At 39.6% G+C, this 24,727-nt stretch overlaps 1 protein-coding gene across 2 annotated transcripts; it reads right to left on the bottom strand.

Moving 5' to 3' along the window:
• Positions 1 to 862: 862 nt before the first annotated feature.
• MLH1 (mutL homolog 1) lies at positions 863 to 20,955 on the bottom strand. Of its 2 annotated transcripts, XM_056483169.1 has the most exons (19): positions 18,845 to 20,955; positions 17,504 to 17,594; positions 17,276 to 17,374; positions 15,460 to 15,533; positions 14,310 to 14,382; positions 13,945 to 14,036; positions 12,667 to 12,709; positions 11,938 to 12,026; positions 9,584 to 9,696; positions 8,920 to 9,013; positions 8,231 to 8,384; positions 7,152 to 7,510; positions 6,232 to 6,380; positions 4,765 to 4,873; positions 3,966 to 4,029; positions 3,244 to 3,408; positions 2,265 to 2,357; positions 1,802 to 1,915; positions 863 to 1,278 (listed from the first exon to the last, which is right to left on the bottom strand). In XM_056483169.1, exons 1-19 carry the CDS (start codon positions 19,159 to 19,161, stop codon positions 1,111 to 1,113), a joined length of 2,460 nt encoding a protein of 819 aa, XP_056339144.1. In that variant the 5' UTR covers positions 19,162 to 20,955; the 3' UTR covers positions 863 to 1,110. The 2 variants fall into 2 exon arrangements, with proteins under 2 accessions (XP_056339144.1, XP_056339145.1); XM_056483170.1 differs by lacking the exons at positions 15,460 to 15,533; positions 17,276 to 17,374; positions 17,504 to 17,594; positions 18,845 to 20,955 and adding an exon at positions 15,370 to 15,415.
• Positions 20,956 to 24,727: the final 3,772 nt, after the last annotated feature.

Genomic DNA, 24,727 nt, shown 5'->3' with positions numbered 1-24,727 from the left:
ATCATAATTTTCTAAGATTAATGTTTCAGTAGCTCGTATGTTCTTCACAATTTCCATACCCTCTCATTGCCAGAAGTAATATGTGGGCTGAGGCCAGCTGAAGCCAGTTGCTCACTTCATATTTCATTTGCTGGGCTTGCTGGCTCAGGAAGGCGTGATACTCCAGTAGTTATCCCATTGCCAAGATTGTCATCAAAGAGGGAAAACAGAAGGAAGAAGATGCTTTCTGGAACTATGTGGTTTTGTACTATTGAGAACTCCTACTCTTTTGAAGCTGGCACATCAAAGGTAAGAAGTTCAGCATCAGCATTTAGCACCCCTGAAATATATTAAGTTACACATTCCCCTGTTTACTTGAGGCCAGCAGATACCCATCTTGAGAGGACTAGTCTTTCTGGACTCTGTCCTGGTTTGAAAAGACGGGTATCTGCTATGGAAGGCAGGAGCCTCTCTTGAAATGGAAAATGTAAACTTCTCTCCGAATTACTATAATTTTGAAATTAAGGGGTTCTCAGAAAAAGATATGGGAATAGGAATAACAATTCTTTCCTAAGAAATATAAAATAAAAATGCAGTAATATAAAGAAACCACTGACAAAATCAGAATATAACCTGACACTCTGTTGGTCAGGGTGTTGGTAGCAGCCCAATTAAATGGTGGCTGCAGCCCTCCTGGAGTGACTGTGTGACCATCACACTTAAACAAAAAAATGCAGGTAACCCAGTTTGATTTCCAGAGACAAGCAAAGTTAAAGCATTCACATTTCAAGTAAATTAAGCTCTGTCTTCTTCCACAATCACTTAACCCAGTATATTTTCTTCAGTAGAAGTGTATTCTGTTAGCAGTTTGGTTAACAGAAACTCAGAGTGTAAGTGGAGATTTTATTTCAGGGATTTTCATTGGGCTTTGACACGGCAAAAATGATTTTTTTTAATACTTTGATGAACAGAAGGAAAATAGATAATTTACTGTCATGTTAGCAGTTTAGTAGGATACTAAATCCCCTCTTTCTTTCCTCCATCAAGATTTCACTTCATCTTCTACTAAGTAAAACTGAAGGTAACATGAATAGTGTCTATCTTAAAAAACAGTCTTTAATTACTACTTGCTCAACATCTTTCAAAAACTTTATATAGGTCAGGCAGGTTAGCAAGTTGCAAAACGTTGCCATCTTCTGCAAAGTGTTTAGGAGGTAAAAGATGAGTCCTAAAAGCTTTGTAAAGCACATGTTCCACAGTCCATTTCCATGTTGTTGAACCAAACTCAGAATCCTCATTCTGAAATACAGGAAAACAAGGACAAACAAACAGAGATTCTGTTTAACTAGAAGAGAGCACATCTCAAAAACTTTACTATGTAAGACTACAGCAATTGTAAAATTCTGCTGGTATTAGGAAAGTTCATTCTGTAAAGTTAATTCTAAGGTCTATAAAGTCTCTTGTAGAATGGTTGAGCTTAACTGATCAATTAGGCAGATATTTAGACACAATCAGGTTGTACTTTTAATTTATATGCATCCTTATTCTTCTGTACAAATATAGCAAAAAAAATACATTCCCAACTCAAAGGCCAAGGAGGTTTGTAATATTAAGTACACTACAACGTCCAAAGTTAAAAGGTCTCCTCAATACCTATAATACTTCAGGAAATTGAAGCCACTTTCTTTCAGAATCTTGCCACACTGCTATTTGATTCACTTCCCTGAAAGAGCTGGGATTAGAAGTCTATATCTGAAAGAGCAGAAGTTTCCTGTATGTTGTTAGTTACCTGCTCACAGGACTAGTTACAGTATTCTCATACCTGTGAGTTTGTTGGGTTGGATTCCTCTAATATATACTGCTTTCTGATGGAGTAGAACATGGCTAATTCTTTACTCAGGCTTTCAAAACACTCCTTTTCTACATCCCAGTTTACCTGTAAAAAAAAAAAAATCATTTTATAGAATCTGGGTAGCAGTCAGAGACTTCATACAGTCTTAATATGGAAAATTTATATTAATGTATTGGCCATTTTTGTCCTGGTAAAGTAAAACTATAGAATGAAAAAAGAGGATAGGAATGCAGACTTTTAAATCAAAATAGAGGCTCAGTCAGTCAGTTGTTATGAATACAAAGGCAAAGCATAAGTAACCAGTAATCCACAGAAAAGCATCTGGAACACATAACAGAATGTTTAAGCTACATCAGAAACTGCAAATGCAGGTTGAAATTGCTTAAAGCAAAAAAAGTAATTGTGCATTAATAAAATGATTGAGAGAATATACCTCTGTGGCCAAGCGCAGGATAAACATAGGCAGTCCTTCCAATGGTGGGACATAGCTGTCTATCAGAAGCGGTAACCCAGTAAGATTTCCTTCCTGCAAGGCAACATTGTTGCTTCAGTTAAAAAAAAAAGAGTTCTTTCTTGATGGAAATGCACCAAAACTCTTACATATTTTGATTCTTACCAAACTCAGTGAGCCTTACAAGTTTTTAAAGCCCAGTGCCAGGTAGACATTGCACAAAGAGAGTTATTGGTGGTGTTTAATTTCACAAGGCATGGACTAAGCCACTCAGGCCAGGGAGTGGTTGAACTCAACCTTCTTCTCTAGCTCTAGGTTACACAGATACCACTTCCCAGACAAATATCCAAATGATGAAGCTGCTCACTTTTGTATGAAGTAAGGGATGTCTTAAGCCACACAAAAAAAGACATATTGAGAGCCATAGTGGTGCTGCAGCCTTGTCTGACCTGAGAGCTGGTTAAGATGCATACTTTGTGGGTTAAGAGATCTGCATTCTAGTTACAGAAGCAGTGACTAAATTATGGATTGCCCACAGAGAGCTGTGGAGTCTCCATCACTGGAGATATTCAAGAACTATCTCCATCTGGACAAAATCCTGTGCCATGTGCTCCAGGATGACCTTGCATGAGCAAGGTTAGAACAGATGACTCACTGTGGACCCTGCCGACCCAAACTATTCTGTGACTTGGTAACTAATTAAACAGAAACTTTGGGTAGCACCCTTCTTAAAGGCAGTGTAAGTCCTGAGCATTTAGGGTTATGCCACCTAAAATCTTACTGGAACTAGTTCTTAGTGATGGTAAGCACTGCAAGCAAACTACTGCAATTATCGGTCACCAAAACGTAGAATTATGGAATCTTTTAGATTGGAAAAGACCTTTATGATCTAATCCAACCATAAACCTAACACTGCCAAGTCCACCAGTCATTTACTGTCAGAAGTAACAGCTGCAGTCACCTCATCAATTTCAAGAGAGAAATAATCTTTCAACATTTCAGTCTTCTTTTTCAAAAACTCCACAATGTACTCAGCAAGCCCTTCTTTTGGGCCATCTTCTTCTGTCCAGCCACTTTCAGGATCCTCTAAAGCAAGGATTGAAAGTTCATATAAAGGAGCTGGCTCCTAAAAATGAAGAAGGCAAAACTTAATGATCAGCACACTCTATTGGAAATCTGTAACTTCTTCCTTCACATACTAATTAATTGTAATACACTATTTCTGGCCTGCAGACCTAACAGTTCTGTTTATCATAACCAAGCTAAAAAGGTATGAATTTCTTTCTTCTTTCTCTGCAGTCCACAATCCCACTGTGATATTTTACAGAATAAGCACTGGCAATCAACACTGTATTTCTGCAGAGTATATATTCAAATTAATTATTTGTCCCAATGTAATGAGCAACAGCAAAACTTGGTGAATAACTACAATAACTATAATATATTATATTATAACAACTAATAACAAGCAGCTAGGATGACAATCTAACAGTAGCTGCTACAAAATTACTAAGTTTTATACATTCTGGTCTTACTGAGAAACAAAACAACATTCCTGTAGTGGACAAAAGCCAACTTGACTGTGCAGCCAAAACTATACATTTGTCTGAAAGAACAGACATATGATAAATACATTTTTTAAAAAATCTTTTTCTATAGGATATAATGTGAAATTATACTTACAGACAACCTTAAGACTCCGAAGTTTGCAAAGTCATAAATAAGTATTTGGTAGAAGAGTTCTTGACTAAATTGAAGCACAGAAATTAATTATATGGACAGGATTGCATATCTCCAAGTTAGCATAACTAAGAGGGGAAAGTAGGGACCATCCTGGAAACATCAGATATACATATCTAGTCCTATTGATAAAGATCTTACATATTCAAGTATCCAACTGCTATCAATTTACTCCGTGATAATTTATATTTCAACTTCTTTACTCCTTCACTGCACTTTAAGGAAGGAACTGGGAAATTAATAGACATGTCTATCTCAAGTCTATTCTGATCTGTTACAAAAGTTTATGTAGCTGGCCAAGTAGGACTGCACAGGTAAAATTACAAATTTCCTATTACAAGCATGTCCTGCAGATACTCTTAACTCAATTGGATACAATGTTTTCCAGGAGTTCTCTGAAGCCTGTTTTATACAGTGTGATGTAGATGATCCTGCAGCAAATCATGATGATGATGATGATGATGATAGATCATCTAATCATCATGATGCAAGAAAAAATCTTTCCCTTCCCACTGTCTGTGAGTACACAATACATTTTAATTACACTGATTCCCTGCAACTTTTTCCAAGAGTGCCAGACACACTGGTTTCCACGATTGTGAATGGACCGCTTAATCCTTAGTCTCACAACTTATCACAGGCAACAGGAGAACAATATTGTTTACCCTGTCATTTCCTTCCTTCTTCTAATTAGCTTCACAATTGGTACTTCAGCTGCCAACTGGTCTAACAACACTTTTACCTGAGTTTTGTTGTGTTGAGAAGGTACAGTTTTGTCTGGTACTGGGCCAGAGCCCACTGAGGACTGACACAACCAACAAATGAGTGCTCGTGTAGCATCTCCTGAAGTTCTGAAACAATAGAGAGGTGGGGAAGAAACAAAAGAATGTCATTTCACAGTTGCAACCCTGCCCTCATTTATTTAGTTGAGTGGTTTGTGTTTTTGTAGCATGAAAGTCTCAGATTACTGTTCAGTCACTCCCACACCCCTGCTTCTTCTCATATATCCTTGTATGGCAAATTATTCACAAGTTTTGTGCACACTCATACTATTAAAGCGTAAAGGAGAATAGTTATTTAACATTTAAACTACAAATGCAAATTAGAAAAAAATAAAATTCAAGTCCCTGTGCTTGAATAGCCTTTCAAAATTAATTTCCAGCCACAGGAGATTGGTGAGGGACACACACATACTCCAAAAACTGCAGGTGCTTTACAAAAAACTCAGCTTTGCAACACAATCTAGGTATTATCAAACTAAATTCTAGAAGTGTGATAGAATAGGTCCATAATATTTTTTTCATAATTTCTTTACTTTTCTCTTACAAAGTAACTTTAAAAAAAATATATATATATGAGTGAGAAGGCTGGGAAAAGTGTGAGAAGACAGATTTCATAAAAGAGTTCATTTTAGGCATTCCACAAAAAAAAATATTCACTAGTTGCCATCCTTGGGAGCAGCTTTGTTACAGTTGTTTGGCACTGCAGTCACAGCATATACAAAGCACTATGGTACCTTAATTCCACTATTATATTTTCTAAAGGAATGTAACAGACTAAGAAAAGATTTCTCTCTTTCCAAAGTCTCTTTTAGATATTTCTTACAGATGTGAAGATGAAACACAACCTCAGGCAGCTTCACAAGTTTTATCCTGCATTTTGAGACATTTTTGAGAATTTTAAAGTTCAGGGACAACTCTTTGATTTCAGTATTTAAACAGTGACAGTCAAGTAAAAGTTCATGCTTTCTAAAGTTTAAAATTCTTATCAATTTATAGAAAAGTTATTTGTTACAGACGTCTGTGTGGAGAGTCCCCAATTCTTACAACCAGAAAAATTAAAATAAATCCAACAAAACACCCAGGTAGTGAGATTCCTAGCATTTAGACATATGAATAATAAGAGAATGAGTCAATGTAAGTTGCCTTCAGAGGCAACTGAGTTAAGAGGGAAACACCCTATAAGAATCGCAAAACATTTACCTTTGTCTAAAACAACTCTTAACAAAAAAGAGAGTATTTTTCAAGTCTCACAATTTCATACAAGTGGGACAGATACAAATAAAAATTAAAAGCAAAAGCTTTTGTTAAAAACTTGCTTAGCAGCACAGTAAGTTCACTGGATCTCCTTTTAAATACTTTTTCTGATTTCAAATAGTCATATTTAGTTGGTGGAATAACAGTAATTTTGAGAAACAAATCTTGCTTACTTGCATGTGCCTTGTTACTAATTTCCTCCTGGAGAGTCAACACACTGGTCAAGTTGATAATTCTTCTTCTAGGGGTGCAGGCAGCAGTCATGTCCTTTCTGGTGTAATTTTTCTCCAATTCTATGTCCATGTCTTCCCATGGTCTCTTCCTGCAATACCAAAACAAAAGGAATTACATTCAATTCTCCTATCACTTAGGCCAAACACAGCAGCAGATGAGATGCTCAATTCACATGCCATATGTTAACACAGAAATGCAGACAGTTTCCCAGAAAGATAGTTCTATTTTGCTTCTGAGGAATAATTTGTTAGGAAAGGGTAGTTCAGAACTTTAAGAGAATTTGTGTCACTCTAATACCAATCACAGCAGGCAACTCTTGCTTAAGTTAAACAAACTGGGCTCTAAAGGACACATCAAAAATGTTGCTATTTCCAGTTATTTTCTTTTCCCTGCCCCTTTTTCTGTAATACTGGGGAGAGCAAATCAGATTCCCTCAGAAGACCATGGCCTCCTGTAACAGCTCCTGCAGGAGCTATAAAAGTTTTTACCACTTCAGCCTTTACTGGGGTAATGGAATCAAATTCAGTGATGTAGTTTCTACCCCTCACAAAATGGAGGCTTCCAGAAAGAAACAGACCAATATGATCTCCCTAAACTAATGCCGTTATTTGTACTGCTTCCTGCCTTTCAGTATGCATAGACATCCTATTCCAGTCACAAAATTTATCACAAGTTATGTGATTTATAGTTCACAGATTAGGTTTAATTTCTCAATAAAATGTCATGAAAAATTATTCTAGATAATTTTTCCCTTCTTGAAAAGCAGAAGTCCAAAGAGATCAGAAAAATTTATAGTTTCAGGGCTATACCATGAAATAAATAGGTAGCCTTGCATCAGTTCAGGAAAGGTGGGACTTACTGAGAAGGCAAAGTCTTGAAAGACAAGTGTCCACTCTCACTCGGCGCCCCAGGCTTCACCGTATCCTCCTGAACATCAGCCATTTCAACCAGGTCACTGACTTCTTCCATTTCAGCATCCTGGGGCCTGCCTGAACTCTCTGGAGATCTTGCATTAACCTCTGTTACCACTTCAGTGAGGCCTGCACTTCGGGGATTGTTCACTGGCTGAAGAAAAGCATCCAATTTCTGCTCTCGGGAATCAGTGCGGACCATCTGATGTGCGTAAACTTTATCACTGGTTCCCTTGATAACCATAGAAGAGTTTACTGTTGATTTTACAACCTCACTGGAAGAGCAGTCAACCCCTGGAAGCAATGTCTTCATTCAGACATGAGGAAGCAAAGAGAAAAGATTGAACAACAAGAAAAAAAGAATCAGGAAGATTAGTCACACTTCTCACAGTATATTACTGCTCAGAGCAAATGTGAAACCCCCAACAACAGTGTCAACTGCTTAAAAGCTTTGCAGTTGCTATCCACACAGAGTGATTGTCATCATCTTGGCAGTTAAAATCATCAGTTACCTTTCATTTGTCTCAAAATAAAAACTCTTTAAGGTCAGAAAAACATGAGGAAATTAGTTTGCATAAAAATTATAGTAATTATTATGCTATGGTTTTATATAAAGAGAGAGTATCTTATGGAGTTTCTTCTGGTAAGATTAAATCCAAAGCGTTATCAAATACACAGAACAGTTTCCTCAATCACATCTTCTTCACATAAACTAAGGCAGAATAAAATAATAATTTACCACTTTATGTTAGCGAAGGCTAACATAAAATCAAGACAACTAATCAGGTACTTGATAGAAATGTACTTAAAATGTTCTCATACTCTTTTTCTCTTTTGCCATATTGTTAACTCTGGTATATTAAAGTACCAGTATATTAAAGTGCTCTGGAAACAGAGCAAAGATCTAAAGGTACCAGTACCACACTGATAAACGTCATATCAGCAAAGATTTTACTATTGAATAGAGTAAATTATCCCTGATCATTAAAACAAAGCAGAACTGCTATCACTCCATAGATGTTCTTACCTGAGTGAAGTACATCCTTGAGGAATTAGAGCCCAATAACTTGCTCTCTACATGCTGTTGCACATGTTCCAGAATACTGTCTTCATGAAGAAAATGGACCTCATGTTTTGTAGGATGCACATTCACATCTACATTCTGGGGGGCTATTTCCAGGCTGGAAAACATTTTAAAAGAAGTTAACTTGAAATATCACAGGGACGGCAGAGAAAGCAAAAATTGGTTCAAATTTGACAAAATTTGCCAGGCTTGGGGATGTTATTCCATACAAAGAAGTAAAAAAGATCCTGTAACCTACTGAAGTTATATTACAGTGAGACTGGTTTAGATAATTAAAAAATAATCCAAAATCATTCACCTAAATGAGCTTATGTAGGTAAGCTTAAACCAACCTCTCCATTGTACAGCTACAAAAACCCACTTTTAGAAATATCTTACTTGCAGTGTCTCCTGAATTAATAGGAAAGAACTTTAGCTGAAATTACAGATACTCACTGCTTCTAAAAAAAAGGTCTGTCTTCTTAAGATTTCCTTAATGTTATTTAATTATCTCCTGCCTGGAGATTAATTACCTCAGTGCAATGCTTAACACTATCATTAGGAACAGAAATGTCCTTCTAAACTTACTCACCCTACAAGACCTACTAGCCCACAAGACAGTATAAAAAGGCTAATTTTTCCTATTACTTTACCTTAAGTATAGGAATGGGTGCATGCTTTTTGGCAAATAAGCAGCGTACACAGTTTCTATGGCTTTGCGCATAGCAGCTGACTCCACCAACCGATCTGAAACACAGAACACAGCACTGTTTCCAAAGAGCCCAGCTAAAACAAACTGCACAGTGCCCAGCTACTCCTTAAGACAAACATCTTCACACTTTGTGTCTTCTGTTATACCCACTTTCCCCCAAGACCTATGTATTCTTCAGATAAAATCATGAATAGACAGTATTTTCTCAGTATGTTTTACACTTAGAAGTATTTTTTTACACAAATACTGAAATAACCAGATTACCTTTTCATTATTTCATACACTCAAGGTTTGTGGTAACCCATACCAGTGTTGCTACAGAATGGAGAGATCAGTCTGTGTAAGCTGGCAGGACACAGCCATAACCTTGACACTCCAGTTTCTTTAGGTCCAGTCTTAGCTGTTTTCCACTAAATACAGTGCCAAGTGTGATGCACATTACAAATCAAAAAATGTTTTAAGATTTACAATTAACTGTAATATTTATTCTTAAGAATGTTTTTAAGAATGCTCACACACTTTGAAGGTCTTAAGAAAGTTTTGTTCTTCTGATTATGTAAGCAACATATGACTGTACAAAATGCTGCCTTTTTTTTTTAACTTACGGTTTATGAAGAGTAAAAATACACATTTCTTCACAGAGTAGTTTGCATTCGTGATATAACCTTTCATTTTAAAGGCCAGATTTGCATCTTCACAGCCCACTTCTATGAGTTCCCTATTAAGTTTGACAGAAACACACAAAAAAAATTAATTCTTCTGTTGATATAAATTTTGAACAGTATTCACCAGCAGTGATACTCTGTTTTGCCAGTTGGCAGGGTCAGCATAAAAGACACAGACACCAACTTTAAGGGATGAGTGTAACTAACTATAGTTCAAATCAGCAAAGAATTATGAAAGAATAATACAAGTACCTGATCATTACTACAAAAGATTGCTTACAGTGATTAAGAAAACAAATTCACCCTAACAGTTTACCCTGACACTTTACCATCATCCAGATCCACACATTAGCTGGGGAGCCCTGGTCATAGCAAAGAACTGGAGAACCACTCCTAGTAACTAGGAAAACCGACACAGTATGTCCACACGTAGGTGAAGACTACACCTTCACTGGGAGAGGGTCCAGCTTTTATACTGTTGAATAAAAAAGCTCACATAACTGTAATGCAGAAACATCTGGTTTCATTCTCCTTTTGGGTTCCACCCAAAGCCTGGCTGGGCCAAGGAGGAACTAAGGGAGTTGGCTTTGATCCCCAAACAAGGTCAGATGTCTGTTTTCATAGCCTTGTCCATCCTCTAAATATGGAAAGATAAATATGTTCTTATAACACTACATATTTTGCTAATGATCATGTGAATTTTGCTAATGAGCAGATACAAATATCATATAACATATGGTTGGAAGGTTCATCTAAAGGTCAACTTTGGCTTAATGCCTATTGCTCAAGTCTCACTACTTCATATACTGATCTATCTTTTATCACAGTTAATGAAAACATTAGAATTAATTGAGAACTCAAACACTGATTGCTGGGACACAGTAATTATTTAATCTGAACTGGATCATTTCCTCTTCTTAAGTGTAAACTGGTAATGTTGTATGTTTGGAATCTGTAAAATTACCCCCATTATCCTTTTAATACTGTAACATATCACAGTATCCATAGCATTATAATCTATTGATTCTAATATGCATTTCAATGTTTAAGTCATTGAAGGAGATTGTCAAGAACACTCCAAAATTGTCTGCAGCCAGGGAAAAACAAGTACATTTTTTTCTTGGACTACTTTGTCCACTTTTTACAGTCTAATATGTCTTAGTGGTCTGTTAAGAAGTCATTAAAATGTAAAAAACTTCTGTCTTGCTCATGCACATAGATCCTAATGTTGACTATTTTCATAACCGTTTTTATAATTTTCATAATTCATTGGTCAAGGAAAATCCACTTTGGTAGTTTGTGAGCACAGGTTTTCTCTATGAAGGCATTATGCCAACTTCTAAAGCTAACACAGAACAGACTTAAGGGCTACTTATTTCCAATTCAACCTCAATATATACCAAATGCCATTTTTATTTGTGTTCAGTTTTTAATACCATCTTGAACTGGGTAAATTATTGTTTGAAAAAAGAATTATCAAAACATTACTTTGAAATGGACAATTTATCCTGAACTGTACAAAGGAAAAACTCTTAGCAAATGAGGATCCGTAGTAGAAATAAACAAATGAACAGCAAAGAAATACCTAGAACACTGCAAACCTCATTACTTAGCAGCCTCTCTATTTTGCAGTGCTTTCTGTAGGTGTTTTCATGAATTAGAAGTTACATTCATTAAATGTGAAACTTGACTTCAGTCAGTAACAGAATAGAATCAAAGAGACATCCAGCTATGCACAGGACAAATTCATACAATGAATTCTTCACAGCTGAAAGTCTTCTAAAGAGAATTTTTCCTAAAATGGCAGATACATCTTCAAAAGACTTTTTTTCATTTTTCTATTTGATTTACACAGCTTCAGCTAATGTAGCTTTTGTCAAAATAAGAAACCGTAAGACTTCAGATTAAAACAGTATGAGTAGCTTCAAAATTTATCAGGTAGCAGACAGTAGGAAGAGGTATGATTTTCATGGTATAGGAAGAGGCAAGGAACATGTATAGATCAGAGGTCAGCTTGCTGTTTTTACGTGAGCACACAGAAAGTTACAAGCAGACAGCTCCTTTTCAGTGCATTAAAGGAACAACTTTGTAACTTTTGTCTTCCCTATGGTGCACAAAAAAAGTCACACATTCTGAAAAGAAGGAAGAGCTCTCTAACTGCAGCACTCCCTCTTCTCTGAAATTAACTCTGAAAGAAGTAAGAAAAGTTATGACAGCCCTTGGTCTTTAAAGAGAGACGGGAGGGTGATTCATTGGAAAGCTTCTTATCAAAAGGAAACTTGACATCAATGTACCTGCTAACAGCATTTCCAAAGATGGCCCTAATGTTGTCCACTGTTGAGGCACTGGATAAGGTTCTAACATCTGACACACTGTCACCTTGCTAAAGAGAGCAGGAATGAGTCAATGAATCAATTCATCTTTCTGGAAGAAATTTTAGAAATACTGTAAATTAAACAATAACATTTCTAAAAAACCTACAGGGAATGACATAACATCATTATATTGTTTTGCATTCTTATTTACTCATTTATGTTCAAAAAAACCAATGGATGGTAGATGGCACATGTTTACAAGATCAGCTAGAGCACATCAGACCCACTGAAGCTAGTAATTCCATCCCTGGAAAGTGAGGAATGCACTCAGTTCAGTAAATAATTACCTAGAATTGCACAGAACAAAGATAATCTACCTCAACCTCTTTCATACAGCACTTTATAACCAAGCTCTCCAGAGACACTGAAACAACACATAAAGCTAAACCAAATACAGCACTGACCACACATAATCCTCCAAACTCCTGACAAATATATTTTTTGTCTTGTTTACTTCTAACTGATGTGCTTTCTATCCAAACTGCACCAATATACCCTTCAACATTTCAGTACAAGGGAAGGATCTCTGCACTCTTCCTGTTGCAAAAATGCAGGGCAAATTTTCTGGTATTTTCAGATATACACATTATGTATATACACACAGGCACATACAGACACAGTGAAGTTCCAAAGATTTTATCTACATACCTTTTTAACTGAAAAGCTGACACCTGAGTTATGGATGGCATACCTGAAAAACAGATAAATGTAAGTTTGCAGTATGTGGAAGAATAGGTAATTGTTGCTGAAAAGCATCTAGTAATTGGGGCAAGCAATTTCACTTCCTCTTGGACAGTCATGCAATCTGAGCCAAGCTGAGCTTTTGCAGATTGAACAGCTAAAAAAACCCAAAAGTGTGTCCTATTTATAACTCAACTGTAAACATAAGAAATTCAAGGATGAGCTTCTACAGGCATGTTTTTTCAGTTTCCCTGTACAGGTTTAACTAAAAAACCCATCAAAACATCCTCAGTGTAACAAAATCAGGTCTCAACTACAATGGAAAAGCACCTGAATAATGGCTGGCCTGCCCTTCTAACTTCCCCTACCCAGACAGTTCAGCTATCTGTGATCCCATAGCTGAGATCTGATACACTATAGCTGAATAATCTTGGCTCAAAACTCTAGGGAAATTACTGCATTGAGAGAAAAAACACACCATAGGACCTTGCAAGATGAGAAATTAAGTAATAGGAAAATCCTAATGAAAATGAACAACTAATGAGCGGGATGGCTGTAACTCAGCAAGACTTCAATCATCCTGTTCAACAGAGCAGCAGGATCTGACCCTCCACCTCCTGGCTGAAGTCTGCCTAACCCAGTAAAGACTCTTAAATAGTTTACTTGGGAAATAGGCTAAACCTTGGTATACAGTCCTGCTACTCTTTGCTATGTTTTGTGTCTTCTGAAAGTGTAAAGCCATTATTTTGCTTAAATTGTGAAGATCCTGCTTGCAAAACCTCTGCACCCTATGCAAGACTACAGCAGCAGCAAAAGACGCAACCAAGTGGCCCAAAATGGGAACGTGCAATAGCTAAAGTGATATTACTCCTTTTTGGGGATGTTAAGTTGCCATTCAACTTTTCTGTATTCAGCCAAATTCAATGCTCCTGAGCAGGTTTTACATGAATTCTATTCAGCCTAGGTACATTTAAAGTTCACTCATTCAAGTCCATCACCATTTCTTTGCTGGAATTCTTACAAATAGTAGTCACAGATAGAATACACTGCTTCCTATCCGGATTTTTCACATCAGATTGGACTGACTGTTTATCTGACACTGCACACTAACAAATAGTTTAAAAAACTGTAACAAACAAAATCACCACTACCAACAAAATGACACCAAACACAATTGCCAGTCTCTCTGAAAAACCCCGATACTCCCCACGGCAGTATATAAGGGAGCCTCCTATTTTGGTTTACCTGCTAACAACTTCTAGTATTTTTGCATATTCTTCGTTTGGATTCTTTAAAGCCTTCCTCCTTGTATTTACATTGTAAAAGAGATCTTCAACCTATAGAGAAAAAGTTCAAAATTAAAAACAATTTTAAAAGTTCTCTCTTGCTATAGAATTAATCTAAATCAATCTTGTTAATTTTTATTTTATATATAAAATTTCTGAGAATACTTTGGTTCTGAAAAATCAACATTCAGTTTCAGTTTCCTTAACTCCCTAGGTACACCTAACAAACTGCAACTTCAGAGATTATTCTGTTATCTACCTTACAATGTAATTGATGCAAGGGGAACAGAAAAGGAACAAGAGAGAACAGGCATAAAAACCTACTATGATCTGAGTTCCTTGGTTTCCAGCACAGGGCTTTGGAGGGGCTTTGATTTTTCCATCACTGTAAGTAGCTCTAGGCAGAAAATAAAAAGTTGTCAAGCATCCAGATTTACAGGAGGGCAGACATGGACAGATGAAAACAATAGACAAAAACAAAAGAAATCCCATCATTGGGACACTCCTCCCAGTTAAGAATTTGGGACACTGACAATTAGCTTCCTCCACCTTTCTGCTAGACTAAAACTGTCTTCATTGACTGTAAGAGCCAGAGGGGCAGTGGGGGAAAGGGAATAATAACAGAGGAAAGGAGGCAGATCATGACATATGCGTTTTGAAATGGTATTACCGAGACTTTTCCTCTAAAGGCAGGATTACTGCATTTTTTTCTTTCTTTAATAGCTGACATGGCCTAATAACAATTGTTCCACTAGACTTTACACTTCAGTTATGCTAACAAGAAATTCTTGACTTTAGTCTAAGATCTGTTTCCCTTGACACTAACAGGATTTTGAGTGTAAGAGATTTCTGACCCACGTAGGTCTTTCAGAATAATTTGCATAAATTCAAAGGATAGACGTTTTCTTTCCCTCTAATATACCCTATGTATTTAAGGCAAGAAAGACCATAATCACACGATATTTTGAAAAACCAAGATTCAGAATGTCTCTTTTTTCCTACTCCCTTTTCTTAAAAGTAGTTAAGAAATTAATGGAAAAACTTATAATTTAAGTTTTCAAAAGAATATTCAAAACTCTTTTTGGATAAGATAAAACACCTATCATACCGTAAAGATACAATAACAAACAAGCTGTAAGTTCCTGTGCTGAGACTTGTCAAATTTGCTAGACATGATGCCCATAATATAGATACATTTTTTTATCCTGAAATGGAGAAAAAGACAAATGTTTAACCCACATTAGCTATTAGAAATAGAAGCTCTTACAAGATTTCCTGCCCACCTCCATCGATTTTAAAATACATTATTAAGCTAAGGCTTACTTTTACAATTTAAAAAAATGTATTTTCTCACATTCCAAGTCTTTTTGATACCTGCACTTACCATACCCTCCTCCGTAACAGGAGCTCTGAAATTGATACATCTGTTTGTTATTGCATGCAGCAGAAGTCACCTGGATATTAGGTAGCATACCTGAATGCACACTTTGCATCAGCTGTTTTAGTTGTTACTGTAACATGGGCAACATGACTGATGCTAGCCAAGGCCTAGTAAAAGAAAAAGCATCTTTGTAAACCTTGCTCTGGAGAACACTGAGGCATGTCCATACTTTCAACACCATCATTAAATTTCAATATATCACTTGCAAGTAATAAATAAAAATCTTTACAAGGAAACTGCAGGTCAGTAAGGCTTCAACAAATTTTTGTATCTATAATACTAAACTTCCAGTAATTTTATCCAGAAGATCCTTCTGGCTTCCCTAATATTTTGTTATCTCTGATGATGCAACCATGTAGTGTAACTAAAAGAAATCTGCAAAATTATTACAGCTGTGCCTGTCCTGGGGTGACTTTGTGATGTTGAATTGTATCTCCATTCATCTGTTTAGCCCAAAAATAAGTTTTGTAGCTTAACTTTAATAACCTTTAAGGCTGGATTTGAGAGTGAAGGGGAAAGGAAGGAGAAGTGGTGGAATGTCTGAGGCAGCTGTTTTCAAAACATACAGAAATTTCATCGCTTCTTCTCCTCCTGGATTGTGTCACTGTGGTGGACTGCTCTCCTTTCCTTTCAGTTATTTTTTGACTAATTGAAGCAGAGAAGTTCCCTGGACAGTTTTTTCCTTTTTGTCCTGGAATTATTTGAACCTGCTCTGAACTGGGGACCCAGGGGAGCACCGGGAGCTTGCACCTGCAGCCCACCACGGCCTGGCCTGGGCAGCGCCATTTTCCAGCACCAGAGGGACTGATAACAGACTGAGCAGAGCTACCACCCACAGGAGAAAGATTTTCTGAATTTATCATCTCTTCAGAGCGGCAAGAGGTTTTGTTATTTAGTATTGTTAATTTTTTGTGCTGGGCAGTGTTTTGCCATTTGAATAAAAAGGTTTTCTCCACTTCTCTCTGAGGAAAATTCTTCCCAAACCAGTTGGGGGAGAGGCTGCTTGGGTTCGCTTCCTGGGGGGTGCCCTTTGGAGGTTTTTTCCCAAATTTACCCTAAACCAGGACAGTGCCTTTTTCTTTTTCGTGCTCACTAGAAAGCAGCTGGAAGGTTTCAGCTGTTACTCTCTCACTCCTGCCCAAGCCTTTCTCTTGACTGGAAGTAATACTACAAAGATAGGTCACAATGGTTTTCCTGGAAAACTCAATGGACATGTCTACATGAAACCAGCCTAAAGACCAGACTCCACTGGTTGTGAAGATGATTATGTTGAAAGTGTGTGAGGAGAGGATCCAAGCAGTCTGCTCTCTGGGGCATGTGAGGATCTATGTATCTGAGCACATGTATATCTTGTTAATCCAGAGGGGAAAGCCAAACTCATCCTTGACTATTCTTTCAGAGTTTAGATACAGTTTATGAGAGTATGAAGAACCAGGATATCTGAGGGGTCAGAGATACTAACTTTGTCTAACAGGAAAAAAATAAATGAAGAACACTGCACATTTAATTTGAAGTGTGGTATTTAGACAAATATCTGACATCAAAAATTCACCTTCCATGCAAATATTCCACTGTCTTTTACCTGTAAGTTCCTGAACCATCATTTGACAGGCTTTGTTTCAATTAAAAAATAAAATCTTTTTCCAGAAAGCAAAAAGAATATATGCCTCCCTATAGGCATCCACCTAAGCTTGAAAGACACTGAAATGTATTTTGAACTATATTCACATAGCAGACTCTCTCAGAAAACAGAAGCTTCTGTAAAGAGTACCAGGAATGTGATAATATGTACAACCCACTACAGCAGAATAAAAACAATGAAGTTTCAAAACCTTCATGAAGAGCTTACCTCGCCCCTAAAACCATATGTAGAAATACTAGCCAAGTCTTCAAATTTTTGCAGTTTACTCGTAGTAAATCTCTCACATACAATGTCCAGATCTTCTTTCTATGTGAAAGGGACAAATAACACTCACTTCCTGAGTTTTTTCAAGATTAGAACCACTTATAAATTGAAATATTTTTTTAAAAGGTAGTATTAAACAGCAGCATACACCTGTTAACTTTGTTTACTTACTCTGATACCACAGCCATTATCTTGAACCTGGATGAACTTCAGACCACCTTCTTTAACTATTACCTGGATACTCGTAGATTTAGCATCCAAACTGCACAAAACAAGAAACCAAGAAAGCAATTTCCATCTCAGACGCTGTTTGATGTCTTTATACATGACCTGGATGAGGGGATTGAGTGTAGCCTTATTCAGTTTCCAGATTACATCAAGTTGGGCAGAAGCATTGATCTGCTGGTGGGTAGGAAGGCTCTGCAGAGGGATCTGGACAGGCTAGATTGATGGGCTGAGGCCAACGGTATAAGGGTCAACAAGATTAAGTGCCAAGTCCTGCCCTTGGGTGACAACAATCCCATGTAGCACTACAGGCTGAGGGAAGAGTTGCTGGACAGCTGCCAGGTGGAAAATTATCTGGGGGTGCTGCTCTAACAGCTGTCTGAACATGAGCCAGCATGTGCCCAGGTGGCCAAATGGCATCCTGGCCTGTATCAGCAATAGTGTGGCCAGCAGGACCAGGGCAGTGATTGTTTCCCTGTACTCAGCAGTGGTGAGGCCATACCTCAGATCTCATGCTCGGTTTTGGGCCCCTCTCTACAAGAGAGACACTGAGGTGCTGGAGCACGTCCAGAGAAGGGCAAAGGAGCTGGTGAAGGGTCTGAAGCACAAGGCTATGAGGAAAGGCTGGGGGAGCTGGGGCTGTTTAGCCTGGAGAACAGAACGCTCAGGGGTGACCTTATTGCTCTCACCTCCCTGAAAGGAGGTTGTACCAAGGTAAGGGTTAGCCTCTTTTTCGTAGGAATGAGTCAAGAGGAAATAGCCTCGACTTGTGCCAAGAGAGATTTCGATTAGATATTAGGATACATATCTTCACAGAAAGGGTGGTCAAGCATAAATAGGCTGCCCAAGAAAGTATTTGAGTCGCTGACCCTGGAGGTATTTAAAATACCTGAAGATGTGGTGCTTAGGGACATGGTTTAGCGGTAGATTTGGAGTGGTGGGTTAGTGGTTGGACTTGACGATCTTGGAGGTCTTTTCCAGCCTAAATGATTCTATGAATTATTAACCTGGCACCTAAAGCGAACAATTCATAAGCTTCTCAAACAATAACGGCACACGCCGGAACACAAACGCAGACAGGAACATGGCTTTCTAAGCGCAGCTGCCTCCCGTGCGTTCTGTACGAGCATACACAGATACCGCCCCTCCTCGGCACCCGGGCTCCCGCTCGCCCTTCGCTGCACGCCGGGGCCGAAATGTGGGGCCGGGAGGCGGTGTCAGCCCCGGCAAAGCCCCCCCGCCCCACGCAGCGCGGCCGGGCTGCGGGAGGGGCGGACCCCGCGTTACCAGTTCTCGATCATCTCCTTGATGGCGTTGGCCGGCCTCTGGATGACCTCGCCGGCGGCGATGCGGTTGACCACGGCTTCATCCAGCCGCCGGATCACGCTGGCCATGGAGGTAGCCACTCTCGCGCCGCGGCCGGGCGGGAAGCGGGGCAGGCCCGCGCACGCCGCCGGGGAGGAGCGCGCCCCCTGGTGGCGGGAGGCCGCGGAGCTGCTGAGGCGCTGCGGCGGTCGGGACCGTCGAGGCCGCGGCCTGCAAGGTGTGTGTCCGACCCCAGCGTCCCGGGCCACAACAGGCTGTGCCTGAGCCAGCAGGGCCATTGCGGCCTAGAAGCCCAGTGATTTCCTGGAGTACACTGCCAGCAGGTCGAGGGAGGTGACCCTGCCCCTCTACTCAGTTCTGGTGAGGCCATATTGGGAGTGCCATGTCCAGTTCTGGGCTCCTCAGTATGAGAGAGACATGGAGCAGATCCAGCAGAGGTCAACAAGTTTAACTGAGGGACTGGAGCATCTCTCTTAGGAGGACTGGCTGAAGAAGCTGAGCCTATTCAGCCTTGAGATGAGATGACTGCACTTGGACCTCATTAATGTGTATAAATGCCTAAAGGGTGGTTGCCAAGGAGATGGAGACAGGTTCTTCTTGGTGGAGCCAAGCAATAGGATGAGAAAGGCAATGGGCACAAACTGATGCAGAGGAAATTCCACCTGAATATGAGGAAAAACTTCTTTACTCTGTGGGTGACCAAGCACTGGAGCAGATTGCCTGAAGAGATTGTGGAAATCTCACTCACTGGAGATATTCAAGAACCATCTGAATTGCAATCCTGTGCCATGTGCTTCAGGGTGACCATGCCTGAGCAGGGAGGTTGGATCAGATTACCCAGTATGTTCCCTTCCAACCTAACCCACTCTGTGAGCACTGTGGCATCCATCAAGACTGAGCTCTGTGCCTATAACAGCAGGACTGCACTGGCTGCGTGACTGCTACTATATGTCTCCAATCACAGGATGCTTTCCAGGGTGTCGTTGTATCCATTGTGATATATGTCTCTGCAATCGTGGTACACATTTTACTCAGTAACTACTCAAAAATACAAAGCAGGTCCTTGTTTGTGCAGTGGCTAAAACTTGGCAGCAACTCCCAAGCTTTGGGGTCTCTTGAGGTTTGGAGACACTTGTCAAGCAGAGCTCTTGCTTTGTCTGTCAGTGCAAATAGAAAGGATGGGTAAGTATTGGAATGAACTGCCGAGGGAGCTGGTGGAGTCAACATCCCTCATGGTATACAAGAAGCTACTGGTTGTGGCACTTGGTGCCATGGTCTAGTTGACAAGGTGGTGATCAGTCAAAGGTTGAACTAGATGATCTCAAAGGTCTTTTCAGCCCTGAATGTTTCTGTGATTCTGTACAACCTTGTTCATTGTTCTGGGACTTGTGGTTTGAGCATGGCCAATATATGAGATGGGAAGCTGTTCCCTTCCTTGCAGTAGAGGAAGAGACCATATCATCAGTGCAATGAAACCTGTTGATCTCACAGTGGTCCTGACCAGAAGGGTTTCACACAAAGTAGTCAGTGGAACACACATGAATTAAACTGATGTACACTGTAAGGGTCGGTCTGAAGTTTCCCTGATCTGCCTCATGACCATCCAAGATCAGAGATTGAGACCCAGGGACCCCACCGCTCTCTTTGGACAGGAGTTCTGGCCTGGCCGAGGTGGATGCTTGCCAAGGGACTGTTTGCAAACAGGTGTGCTTGCTGCTTGCCATGGTACGCTGCTCTCGAGCAGTACTGGCTATAGTGTCCTGTTCCTGCACCTGTTTCTTGGTGCAACAGGCCTCCGCACGCACTAGTCCATAAATCTCCCCACCTCTTGGCCTGAGGCCAAGGCTTTGGAAAAGGACTATAAAAGATGACTTTCTGAAGAAGACTTTTGAGATCTCCCTATGGATGGAAGACACGTCTATTGGCTGAAGACCACGGGGACATCATCCCATTTGTTGGTAGCTATGCCCCACTCCCCTCTTTCTCTCTCTCTTTACTTTGTTTCCTTTGTATCTGTCCCCTCTATCGCAAAAACTGGGTTGTTGGCACTCAATAAAATGCATTGCTGTTTGCTGTTGAATAAAACTTTAGTCTCTTGCTGCATGTCTTTTGCACTCTGAGGTCAAACGAACCATCACGATTCCCACTTGTGTTGAGCGGATCATGACACACACCCGGCATGGCTTTGGGCCTGTGTTGTGCTGCACAAACACCTTGTGCCCACAGAAGAACCTCAGCCTATTGTAAAGGAGGAAGCTGCTGGCAGCTGCCCCTCCATACCAGCCATTACACTACCTGTGAGGCCTTTCCCTTATTTACGGATGCAGTTAGGAGTTCTCATGTGAACATCCCTTCTGTTTGACAGCAGAATTCATGAATGGATTTTCTTTCATGCAAGAAAATCCTACAACAGCTTGAACGACCTTAGGTAACCCTTGAACGACCTTGAGGTAACCCTTTCTGCAGACAAGGTCTGTGTGGTGCAGTGCACTTGCACTGGTGGCCCATTCAAGGCTTCACAACTTAAGGCTCCCAGTATCAAAAGGGATGCAAGATTATCTGTAATATTGTCTTTTCCTTTATTTTTCCATCTCAAATAATAGATAGTACTGGGATGGTAGCAGTCCAGCATCTCCTGGTAAGCAACAGCTCTTCACTGCATTTCCCTAAGCACAGTAACCACTGCTACTTTCAGGCAGGCTGTAAATGGGGCTTCAGAGAAGCAAAAGCTTCTCCAGGATGGCAGTGTCACTGCTGTGCCTTGTCAGGGTGATGTAGCAAGTGTATTGTTAGTGTAAAACACCAGAGTATATTAATGTTTTTTCATGTCTTACTTGTAGCTGCAGCATCAAGAAATGGACATCATTCCACTGAAAGATGCTCTACAATTGGCATTTCTTAACCTAGTGTAATGTAACTTCAGCTTCTTCTCATCCTCTTCATAAACATCTATCTTCATCTTTGAAACTGTACACTAATTTTAAAATACTAACAGCATTAAACAAAGCAGTTTTCATTTTGCAGCAGGGAAAAGAAAAAAGCCTGTCATGAGAAGTATCTCTTCACAGGTGTTACTTTAAACAGGATGATCCTGACCAAGGGCATGAAGAAGATAAGTTCCTCTGAGGAACATGTAGAATAAGAAGCAAAACCCCTTCTGTGAGTGTTAAGTGTGTGAGACCTGGATTGGTGACACCTTACTATAAGGTGCTTTGCCTTCCAAGGACATTTTGTCCTCAGCATTGTCTGGGAGGGTTGCTACAAAGTTTCACTCTGTCTAATTCCATTTGTACAGGTGCCTGCAGTGCCCCCAAAAATTGCAGATCTTCACAAAAGTCCCTTTTGAGGCCAACTTCATGTTCCCCAATTTTTGACCTTGGCAAAAATACCCGGATGGAAGACAGCAGTCCTGCCCCACCACCTCCCTGCCTGTGGCTTCCTGAACCTCCAGGTTGTAGTGACAACTATCTTGGCCATGGTGCACTTTTGTTTTGACTTGCAGGAAAATATTCAGGAACTGTTAGGATGAGTAGAGCAGGTGAAAAAGGATTAATAGGGACAAAGAGAGGGTGATCTACTTCGCACTCACCTTGACTGTGTACTGACCTGAACTTCAGATCCAATTAATCTGGCTCTGCTCCAGGATCTTGAACTTAGAAGAGGAATCTGTTTTCAGTGGCCTTGGACAGCCACAAGCATCACCCAGAGCAGCTGGAAATGGGAGTATGAATATTCTGGAACTCAGCATTCAGTCAGGGACAGAAGACATTTTCTCCAACTCTTCCTTGTACATGCTGCTGCTGACAGCTATTTGCACTGTCAGTATCTGCCCTGACCAGCCAGTAGGAAAATCTTCATGTTTTTCCTTATCCTAGTGTTGTAGCACAGAGATGCAGCTCATTTTATTGGATGTCATTTGCACAAAGCTTTAAAATTTTGTGCTGTCTGTGCCAAAACCCTAATTTCTGTGTGGAAGCAGATGTGAAAAAGTCTATTTCTCTGGCTGCAAGCAGCCACCAAAAGACTTAATATTTGCATGGCAACTGCTCCAACTGAAGATCAGCCCTCCCTGCTCATATCTTGCAAGTTTGCTCTGACCCATTCCAGTTTGGACTATTTTCTGTGACAGTGCATTAAAAATGAATTTGTTTTTATTAAAGTAAATAAAAACCAAAGTATCTAGATTTCATTTTAAATAATTTAGGAAGATATAACCAGGTTTTTTTGGTGCCAGAGCTCAGAAGTAGTGTTAGGGCAAAAGAAGTGAAGAATGAATGGGAAGAACCTGTTGGAATCTTAATGCTCTTTAAGATCCCAGAGAGGAAAGCTGATATATTTAGTAATCAATGCTATGAAATTTCAGAAGGCAATAATTAATTCTTAGAAAGACATGAAACTCAAACAGTCCCACAGTCGTCAAGAAGTATAGTGAGTTGTTTCCCTTGAAACATAGAGGATCATTTAATTTAAAAAAAAATTAAATAATGCAATAGAAGAGCTGCAATCTTACCAAAATTTTTCTTGTGTTGGGAAGAGATGGCCTGAGTGTCAGTAAACAATATGGATTTGGAATGTTTTGTTTTTTATTAGAAAATCTATTTTCTTAAATACAAAACTGTATCTAGTTGTGGGTCTGATAACAATGAAGGTGGTTGTCATGGTGTGACTTGAGTTTTGCCAATTTTAATATATTTAATTTCTTTTAGAGATAGGATTTAGGAGTAAAGACAATGCAGGCTTAAAACTTAAAAAGGTACAAGAAGAAATTTATTAATAACACAAAGAGAATTTAGAATAAGATTCCTAGATTGTTCCCTCCTCCACTTTCCTTCATTCCACATTCCTTAACAACAACATACAAAGAACACTTCAGTCAGTTATCCACCCAAATAATTATTTCAGTTCACTTAAGAGAGAAAAGTCCCTTTTTTAGTTATAGCTAAGGGGGTGCCTTCACCTTCAGAGTCTGCATCTGCCTGGGACCTACAGAACCATGAATTTTCCTCTCATTTACACAGTCCTTCCAGAGCTGTGCTATAGGTTATGATGCACACATGGGGTACTACTTAAAAGACTGTTTTTTCACAATTGCTTTGCACCCTCAGGATATGCAACGATTTGCCTTTACCTTGCCAGCCATTAACAGAGAGGCAATCGCACAATGGTATGAATGGACTGTTTTGCCTCAGGGCATGCAAAACTCACCAACACTTTGTCAACTGTTTGCTGCAGCAGCATTGCAGCCCTTGCGGGTACACTGGAGAACTACTTTGATTTTCCACTATATGGATGATATCCTGTTCGCAGAGGAAAAAGCTTTTACCAGAGAGCACGAGCACATAATAATTGACACTTTGGCCCAACACGGACTAGTGGTTGCCCCTGACAAAATACAATGAACTGCTCCGTGGCAGTATTTAGGATGGCAGATATCTGACACCGCCATAAGACCCCAGAAGTTGGAATTTAAAACAGCTATCAACACGTTACATGATGCTCAGCATCTCCTTGGTGACCTTCAGCGGCTCCATCCGGTAATTAGATTCTCAAATGATGAACTGGAAGTCCTTCGACCTTTGCTGAAAGGCACCAATCCTGCTGCATCTCTATCTGTAACTCCTCAGCAGAAACGTATGTTACAGCAGTTAGCCACCTCTATCAATGAACGGACTGTCTCCCGTAAAGTGGCTGAAATACCCATTGACATCACTGTCTTACAAGGAAAGGTACATATGATAGGTGTCCTCACACAGGCCACGCCTAACCATCAAACCCTTGTCTTGAAATGGCTTTTTACACCTGTGCAGCCTTGCACTACGATACAGAGTCGTATAGCTAATCTGG

This window comes from Oenanthe melanoleuca, chromosome 2 (assembly GCF_029582105.1).
Source record: "Oenanthe melanoleuca isolate GR-GAL-2019-014 chromosome 2, OMel1.0, whole genome shotgun sequence".
NCBI classification, from domain to species: domain Eukaryota; kingdom Metazoa; phylum Chordata; class Aves; order Passeriformes; family Muscicapidae; genus Oenanthe; species Oenanthe melanoleuca.
Note: the sequence above shows the minus strand (reverse complement) of the source record. Positions and strands in the feature narration are given on the sequence as shown.